Source organism: Rutidosis leptorrhynchoides, chromosome 8, assembly GCF_046630445.1.
Source record: "Rutidosis leptorrhynchoides isolate AG116_Rl617_1_P2 chromosome 8, CSIRO_AGI_Rlap_v1, whole genome shotgun sequence".
Lineage (NCBI taxonomy): Eukaryota > Viridiplantae > Streptophyta > Magnoliopsida > Asterales > Asteraceae > Rutidosis > Rutidosis leptorrhynchoides.
The window spans coordinates 280,983,493-280,993,443 of NC_092340.1; the positions used below are offsets into that span (position 1 = coordinate 280,983,493).

The window sequence follows — 9,951 nt, forward strand, 5'->3', positions numbered from 1 at the left end:
GTTCGTCATACGCATTTACTTGTAGGTAAATATCCCTATTTTTGTTTCCTGCCAAACTATTTGGTTCTCATTTGTTATCTTTGTTGACGCTACTGATGCATCAATGTCTACTAATTTGGTGGTTTACTTTACATGTATTATTAGGCATTGTTACCAAGTAACCTTTGCGCCATTCTTGATTCTGTGGGGAAATTTACGACTTGCTTACAAACCAGTAGCAGGGATGCAAATTATGCAGGAAGTAGAGAAAATCTATTATGTCATGAGATGGAAAGGGTAAAAAACATTGAATCATCGTTAGGGTTAACATGTATGTAGGCTGTTTTTTTCCTCTATTTGTATAAGTTTCATTTCACGCGGACCTTAAATACTACTCTGTATGTAGATGTAGATCCCGATGTCGAATAAATTTTATTAATTAATTTTTTTTTTTAAATTTGGGTGTTGCTTAAATTTTTTTAATTTTTTTAATTTTTTTTTTTTTTTTTTTTTTTTTTTTTTGTGTGGAGATCTTTGAATTACATCATGTAGAATAATAATATTTGTTACTAGACTTATGTTTGTCACTACGTTTTTAAGATTGGTAATGACTGTTTTTATTTTTTTTTTCCAAATGTTCATAACACATTCTATTTATTTCTTCACTCCAAAAATATGTTTGTCCAGTGCTGTGATGCAATATTTCACATTTGTGCACCAGGTTGTACAAAAACGAGGTAATAAAACAAGGCTAATAAGGAGCAAAACAGATTCATTCGGTGAATTTCAGGCTGCCGATTATATGTAGATCACCCAAAAGGTACTACTAAAAGTTCCGTTTCGTTTCCAGCATTATACTTCATATCTTGATTTGGTAAACAAATCCCTTTAAAAAGTTTTATGGCGTGAAAATATACTTTGCCCGACTTTGGCCTATATTCCTTTTCTAAACAAAACTTTGCACTGATATTGTTTGACTTACAAACCTAATTACATATAAAGTACAAACTGATATCGAATCTTTCAGATTGACCCAACGTACAGTCGTGCCTAACGATTTTTACCTATATGTATAAGTATTTATGTCTGTATGTATATGTATACCTATATATACATATTTACATATTTATGTATGTATATGTAAGCATCTATACATACGTATGTATGAAAGTATTTATACAGATATATGTATGTATATATATATATGTATGTATGTATATATATATATATATATATATATATATATATATATATATATATATATATATATATATATATATATATATATATATATATATATATATATATATATGTATATATATATATGTACACATTTGTATGTATGTATATATACAGATATATGTACATGTTATATGAATCTATCTATGTTTGTATATATCTATTAAATACCAATATTAATTATCACCCCCTTTGAACTTCCACTTCAGCACCCTTTGCTCTTCAACCCACACAATTTATATGCCACTATAAATGTAGTTTGAGCAAGTTGTATCTCCTCAAGCTTCAATGTCTACAAGTCAAAAACCAGCCACTTCTACGAATATCTCCCAGGTATGACCTTCAATATCAAGTATTGAATATATTTACTAACAATCCATGGCATTCAGCTTTCTTTGCTTAAATTGCAGTGGGAAGGAGCACCATATGCATGTCAAAATTCCTATATGGCCCTATATCAATCTACTCATCAACAACCCTCACACGTTATGGGAAACCACAAACATACCATGGGCTCATGTTAAATGACGCCTGCACCAACATCTCAGGTTCGGCTTTAATCCCTCAGCCTTATTTTGTAAACGTAGATTTAACATGCCACACATTTAGTTTCGGGAGACACTATTATGCAGGAACAGCTTTCAATACAGAGCTCCCCGGTTTCACAAACATCCTAGGGCATTCAATAATGATTCATTCAGCAAATTCACCAGATAGCACTGGAACACAGCAATTTGTCGGACTTAAACTAATTGGTCCAGGTTCTCCACTATCATTCGGTAACTACATTTTACGACATCACTGTCCTACCACATCAATCGATAACGTACCTGTAAATGTATTTGCATTAACACTCATTTCAACTTATCCACCCGACTGAAAACGAAATTATCTCCACAGGCGATACACATGCACCTGTAATTTGTCGTGATGAAGTTGGCACCAGAAGTAAGTAACATGTTAAATAATGTATCTTTCATGTACATTGTCACAGTGTTTTAACACACAGTTTTAATTGCACAGACCCGATACGGCCCGTCTCAGATCGTTGCAAAAAGACCATCCAAAGGCGCGCAACCAACTCTTCAGGTAACAACTACCAACATCCCCTATTGACTAACCGCTAATTATTTATAAACGGGATTACAACGATGCATCTACATTGTCATGTTGCCAAAGATTTGAAAAAAAGTTAGTTTGTTCAGGAATTATGTACGTCATATTAACGCTTACCTATTCTGACTTGGGCAGCTATCAACGTCGAATATCATAATCAAGGACCTCCAACAATCAAGTGTCCGACTTTCAACGCAACTATGTGGTACGACGAAAGACACAATAAACCAAAACATACCAAAAAACCAACTTTTTCAATTTGCTGCCAAAATGGGAAAATACTCCTGCCAAAACTCAAGTCCCCACCTCCTCTTTTGATGAGATTACTTGATTATACTGACACCACAACCGCAAGATTTCGAGAGCAAATAAGGGTATATAACAGCATGTTTTCATTTACATCTTTCGGAGCACGGATTGACCACACCATCAACCGGGGCCGCGGCCCATACACATTTAGAATAAGCGGGCAAACATATCATAAGATTGGTTCACTCTTACCGGAGGACGGACGATCACCAAGGTATGCACAGCTATATTTTTATGACACACAGAATGAGGCTGCAAACCGCATGTCGGCTTTTTTAGGAGGTGATTCGAGAGAGACAGTAGATGAAACCTTAACTAATAGCTTGATTACCATGCTAGATGAATTTAGTGCGGTCGCACAGGCATTTCGTATGGCACGTGATTGGGCCAGTAACAATACATCCGCTGACTGCGCACTTCGATTGCTTGCAAAAATATCAAACTCCCGTCAGTATAACGCACCAAGCGTTGGTGAGGTGGCAGCTCTTATCACTAGCGACTTTGGTCACTGTAATTCTTCACGTGATATTATTGTACAACAACGGAACTGCGCACCCCAAAGAATCTCTGAGCTCCATCAATTATATATGGCGTTACAGTACCCACTACTCTTCCCATACGGTGAAACTGGCTATCATGAAAACATACCCTACCATTGTAACAGTGGAAGAAGGAAAACTTCACGGGGTTACATCACCATGCGAGAATTTTACTGCTACAGAATTCAGCAACGTGAGAATGAAGGTACGACCCTACTTAGGGGTGGGCGGTTATTCCAACAATACTTGGTTGACGCTTATACAGCAGTCGAAGAACAAAGGCTTAAGTATTTGAGAAATCACCAAAATGAACTGCGCACCAATCTATACAACAACGTATGCGATGCTGTAACAAGGGGCGACACCAAAGCCGCTTCAATTGGAAAACTAATAATTTTACCATCCTCACACACAGGCAGTCCACGCTACATGCTTCAAAACTACCAAGATGCTATGGCTTTGTGTCGTGAATTCGATAACCCGGACTTATTCATTACCTTCACTTCTAACCCAAAATGGCCAGAAATAGAAGGTATGCTATCCTTTATCGAAGGCCAGCGAGCACCGGACCGTCCTGAAATTGTAGCGAGAGTCTTCAAGCAAAAACTAGACAGCCTCATGAATGATATAATGAAAGGAAACATATTCGGGACATGCGAAGCAGGTACTATATACACATCATTTCCCAAATTTTATTATCAACATGTGCATAACTCATTACAGGTATGCCCCACCCTTCAACTCCTTTACCTATTTAACTGCAATGCTGGAGCAGTTTGCCCACTGTTTCTCCCGTAAATAATAAATGCTATAAGTACAAACCTCAAAATGGGCTACATCAGGATCAAATTTATTTTATTATAGAATACAATCATTTCCCAGGTATATGCAATTCACTGTATATATGTTAACATATAAATATAAATACATGCCCTAATTAAAGAAGAGTACTTAATGTAGTTGCATTACAGAAACATGTACCTTCTGCTTTTTCCAATTTTTTCACCACCAAACCACCTACATATAACCTGCAGTACGACATCAGGAAAATGTCCCGCGCTTTGCCTACTTGCAGGTATATATATTATATGTATTATTCAAAATGCCAGTGGTCTCATAAACCTTGAATCATACTGATTTATTTAAAAATTATTTTAACACCTGAACATCTATAGGGCTGCGCATAACTTCTGTCATTACAAATAAATAATCCCATAGATCAGTAACCGAAGACGCGGAAATATATGAGATAAATAGTGGGGTTATGGATAATAGGTTTATGAATTTGATTGCGTTGGTTTTCCCCCATTATTCATTTTGCTAATAAAGGCTCATATCATTAGCCCTGAGTTAAAATCTCTTTCAGATGTTTGTATATTAATAGTCCTAAGCACAATTTTTTTCACTATAACGCAGGAAACTTAGAATATTTAAAAGTCTATATTAATAGTAACACTTGCCAACATTCTATATGTAAAATTTTTTTTAAAAATTTTAAAAGTTATACCTATTGTAATATGTATGTGCACACTTTGTAATAATGCATGTCCTCCTATACTTACCCGTGAATTGCGTGAATTGTTTACTGGCAGGTATATATATTATTGAATTCCAAAAACGCGGGTTGCCGCATGTCCATATCTTAATTTGGCTAACCTGTGCATACAAATGCAAGACACCAGAAGACATCAATGATCTCATATCGGCCGAAATTCCTAGCGAGGAACACGATCCCGATGGCTACAAGGCTGTCACCGAGTTCATGTTACACGGCCCATGCGGTCGTCAACACAAAGATGGCCCATGTATGATTGATAACCAATGCTCAAAACATTTCCCTAAGCCATATTATTCCGAAACCACAATCGATGAAGACGGGTACGCTAACTACAGACGACGCAACAACGGTGTCAATGTTAAAAAAGGTAAAACAACACTAGACAATAGTTTTGTCGTGCCCTACAATAGATATCTGTTGATCAGATACAACGCACATATCAATGTCGAGTGGTGTAATAGATCTCGAGCGATTAAGTATCTATTCAAATACTTAAATAAAGGGCCGGACCGAGCTACAACTGTCATACAAGAAAACATATTACCCGCACAAAACTCATCAGCCATTCCTGAAAAAATTATTGACGTCGATGAAAACAAGAATTATTTGGATTGCCGATATTTATCTCCGTGCGAAGCTGTATGGAGATTATTTTCTTACGACATCCACTTCTCTAAGCCGTCCGTGATTAAGCTATCATATCATCTACCAAACCAGCAGTCGGTCACTCTACGTGATTCACAACATCTTCCGGCCCTCCTACAACGGCCAAGCATCAAAGAAACCATGTTCACACAATGGTTTGAGCTTAATAAACAAGATCCGAAAGCGCGGAACCTTACATACGCAAAAATCCCTAAAGAGTATGTCTGGAATAATGATGCAAAAGAATGGGCCCCCAGAAAGCTAAGACCCTCAATTGGTCGTATTGTCTATTCAAATCCGGCGTCCGGTGAGCGTTACTATCTAAGAATGTTGTTAAACATTGTAAAGGGACCACGTTCATTTGAAGAACTCCGTACGGTTGATGGTACGTTACACCACACTTTCAAAGACGCTTGCTTCGCGTACGGTTTACTCCACGATGATAGGGAATGGACAGAAGCTATTTCTGAAGCAAAAATCTGGGCATCGGGTGCACAACTTCGCGATTTATTCGTAACCATGCTACTCTTTTGCAACATAACAAACCTACTGAGACTATGGGAACAACACTGGGAAGATTTAGCCGACGACATTCTTCATAAAAAAAGAAAAATCTTCAACTTCCCAGATTTGACCCTAACCGATTCTCAGATTAAAAATTACTGTTTGGTAGAAATACAGGGAGTTTTACATAAACACGGGAAGTCACTCTCTGATTTCCCATCTCTGCCACAGCCTGACGCATCTCTGCTAACCCAATTGGACAATCGCTTGATCCGAGAAGAGTTAAATTACAACATAAAGGAAATGAAGAACTTGCATGACAACCTGTTCAGGTCTCTTAACCCTGAACAACTCGCACTATATGACCGGCTAATCAAAGCGATCACAAATCAGGAAGGCGGGCTGTATTTCTTATATGGCCCAGGTGGGACTGGGAAGACTTTTTTATACAATACTATTCTAACAAAACTCAGATCTGAGAAAATGATTGCGCTAGCAGTTGCATCATCAGGTATGTTTTTTTTTTTTTTTACTTAAATTTTATTTTTTTATTTTTTTCCAGAAGCCATTATTTGTGGCACGTTTTTTTTAAAATATAAGGCATCAGTATGTCTAACACAATCTGACATACTGTACTATTATATCATATTTTGCTACGCCAAACATCATGCACATACTACGTAGCTGTGTTGTTTAAACTAAATTAACAAAATGTAACGCCTTGAAAATGCAGGAATCGCTTCATTATTACTACCCGGTGGGTGGACTGCACACAGTCGATTTGTTATCCCACTCGAACTGATGGAGAATAGCACCTGCGGTATAAAACAAAAAACGCATTTGGCAGCGCTAATGCACGAAGCGAGACTAATAATCTGGGATGAAGCACCTATGACTCAAGGTACGCCTTTGAAGCATTGGATAAGACTCTGAGAGATATTTTAGGTTCTAAAAATGAGGCAAATAGACAAAAGTTATTTGGTGGTATGCCAATATTGTTGGGTGGGGACTTCAGACAAATCCTCCCTGTTATTCCAAAAGGTAAAAGGCAAGAGATAGTTCACGCGTGCATCAATAGATCTGAATTGTGGAAATTCTGTCACCTACATACCCTATCACGCATTATGAGGGTGAACGAATACAGTGTTGATGGCCAAATTGATAATCGAAAACGGGCATTCAATAAATGGGTCTTAGACGTGGGAGATGGTAACGTGCCTGCATCGTCTAAAGATGGAGACGATGAACCATCATGGATAAAGATTCCCGAGGAATTCATTGTAAAACACGGAATAAACCCAATTGAAACAATTGTTGATACCGTTTTCCCAGATTTCGCTTCAAGGCAGGACGATGAAGACTATTTGTGAGAAAGGGCAATATTGACCCCCAGAAATGATAACACAGATGCGATTAACAAGCACATGTTTAAAAAACTACAAGGTGAAACGATGACATTCAAAAGCTCGGACGAAATTTGCAAAGGCTCCACCGACAGCATCGAACAACAACAATCATACCCGGTGGAATATTTAAACAAGCTCGATTTTCCTGGTGTACCTCCTCACAAATTAAAGTTAAAAATAGGCCAGCCAATAATGTTGTTGCGAAATCTACATCCCAGTGGCGGGCTATGTAATGGTATGCGACTGATCATAACAGCATTTCAAAAGTTTGTACTCCGGGCTCGCATCATTACGGGATCGTATATAGGTTCAACGGTAATAATCCACAGAATTGTCCTCACCTCAGCACAAGCAAAGTGGCCATTTGTTATGCAACGAATCCAATTCCCTGTTAGACCGTGTTACGCTATGACAATTAACAAAAGCCAGGGACAGTCACTTAATTTGGTCGGTCTGTACCTCCCTAAACCAGTATTTAGCCACGGACAACTATATGTCGCCTTCTCACGTGTCACAACCCCAAATGGTCTTAAAATAGTCATGATCGATGATAGTGATGAGCGATTGAAGGGACACACAAAAAATGTTGTTTACAAAGAAACGTTCTTCAACCTCAACCAAACTTTGTAACGGTAACACTCAAGGAATCATTTCTAATACATATCTTTATTAACTTATATATTCAATTTTAACTGTGGACTACCAAAATTATGTGTACTACAAATATCTGATTATAATTTTTCATTTCTGTCTTAGACAACCCAGGTTAACGACCTACGCCATCTAGAGATGCTCTGGAAATTTAAGGTAATTTCAAACATTTATACATCTTTTATGTTTTCTGCTACATTCCTACTCTCATGATATTTACAATTAATTACAGTGTTTCAAAAGCTCATAACCGAAACCTATTTATCTTAAGTATTGGAAACACAGACTATGAATCTTGATTCAACCTAGCCCGTTCGTTAACAGATTAGTGCGAGTATGATAGAACTCAGGCTGTAGTATGCTTTATTACGTGATACGTATTTGCCACCCTATTTTGGCCTTTTACCTGACTGTACTTCCCACACAACATTTAGTTGGATCGTTAGTATAGTCGATGATATATATTTGAAACGTTGCCCATCATCACAACGCTTAAGCTTGCTATTTTCAAACTGCCAACAACAGACGTTCATGTCTCTAACTAACCTACAGGACCTGCACCAACGACCGCATCGGAGATTTTGCAGCTATTTGTTTCCAGCAAAAGTTTTGGTTTAATATAAGTGGTGTGTTTAGCATTTTCGTTACACATTTAATTCCACTAAATTGTAACATTTCCTGTATACTATAGTTACAACATTTTTGATCATCAAATGATGTAGCCGTACTGTATTTATATAACATTGAATTTCTTCGGTAACTTTGGTATTCATAGCAATTATGTATTACAAAGTTTGGTATGCACTTTCATCTGCCTGAATTGTTACATTTAGTCTTACTACAAATGGTTGTTACAACGTCCACAAAACGCAGGTGTCGTACACAAACCCTAAATTTGTACGTGCAACGCACGGGCATTGCGTACTAGTTAATAATAATTGTTAAAATGTTTAATATTTCAACACACTCTTTGAATGCATATTATAAAAATCTAGTAAAATGTTTAATCTTTCAGATTAGAAATATTTTATTAACCATGAATTGTAATCCTTTGAAATGTTTAATCAGAGCGCGACATGTGGCGTGACAATCACATGTGATATAAAAAAAATTCAATTTTTTTTTTTAAATTTATTTATTTTTATTTTTAAAAAAAAATTCTTAAAAATTTAACATGCTAAATTCAATCACATTTGATTGTAAAATCCAATCACAGGTGATTCTGCCTGTCAAATTCAATCACATGTGATTTTAAAAAAATATTCAATTCTTTTTAAAAAAAAAATCAAATTTTGTGATTCGCATGCAGAATCACATGTGATTTACTGCATGTCAAATCCAATCACATGTATTGAAAAAAAAAATTGAAATAAAACAATTTTGATTTTTTTCAATCGCATGTGATTGTCGCGTCAAATATCGCACTCTGATTAGTCCTTTGAATCACCACTTAAAAGTTGGATTCATTTGAATATTTCTCTATTAACCATTTATGACATCTTTTTTCTTCATTTCCCTTTAAAATCATATTCAAAATATTTTTAAATAGAAATAATAAAATTATATTCAAAATATGTATATGTGATAGTATGCTTTTCAAATAATAAATATTAATATAATAAATAATAAAATAACCTTTTGCTTTTCACAATATATTTATATTTTTGTTAAATAACTAGAAAAATACCGACCCGCACAATGCGACGGGGCTTTCGGGTTGCATATTCATTACAGAATTAAAAATACATTGCTACGAGTGTCTTTGGATACACGTAGTTAGTACATAGTATACCTAATGGCCTGCGCGTTTTAATGCCAGGAAAATCGCGTAAAAAAGGGGACGATATTATCAACATGATGTAGTTGGTTTTGGTTGTTTATTGTACTTGTGTGTATATATGAAATATATACCAAAATATTTAGCGTTTTTTAAAAAACGTCCGTTTCACGTGTAGTTAATTGCGTTGTGTTCGTAAAATTATTTCGACTTGAACGGTAACGCTGT

The 9,951-nt window shown here is 36.2% G+C and overlaps 2 protein-coding genes across 2 annotated transcripts; both read left to right on the forward strand.

Moving 5' to 3' along the window:
• The first annotated feature begins 1,648 nt into the window (after window positions 1-1,648).
• On the forward strand, window positions 1,649-7,259 carry LOC139864249 (uncharacterized). The gene is made up of 7 exons (XM_071852827.1): window positions 1,649-1,997; window positions 2,242-2,307; window positions 2,470-3,846; window positions 4,775-6,400; window positions 6,452-6,466; window positions 6,623-6,790; window positions 6,835-7,259. Exons 1-7 carry the CDS (start codon window positions 1,649-1,651, stop codon window positions 7,257-7,259), a joined length of 4,026 nt encoding a protein of 1,341 aa, XP_071708928.1.
• An 81-nt stretch (window positions 7,260-7,340) lies between these two features.
• LOC139864250 (uncharacterized) lies at window positions 7,341-7,925 on the forward strand. Its single transcript, XM_071852828.1, has one exon. It carries the CDS (start codon window positions 7,341-7,343, stop codon window positions 7,923-7,925), a length of 585 nt encoding a protein of 194 aa, XP_071708929.1.
• The last annotated feature ends 2,026 nt before the right edge of the window (window positions 7,926-9,951 follow it).

Excerpts from the sequence above, each read along its gene's own strand:
- LOC139864250 (XM_071852828.1), top strand. The coding sequence starts at position 7,341 with ATGACATTCAAAAGCTCGGACGAAATTTGCAAAGGCTCCACCGACAGC.
- LOC139864249 (XM_071852827.1), top strand. The coding sequence starts at position 1,649 with ATGTCAAAATTCCTATATGGCCCTATATCAATCTACTCATCAACAACC. Across the intron at positions 2,308-2,469 it reads GCGCGCAACCAACTCTTCAG|CTATCAACGTCGAATATCAT; the intron begins GTAACAACTACC and ends TGACTTGGGCAG. Across the intron at positions 3,847-4,774 it reads ATTCGGGACATGCGAAGCAG|GTATATATATTATTGAATTC; the intron begins GTACTATATACA and ends GTTTACTGGCAG.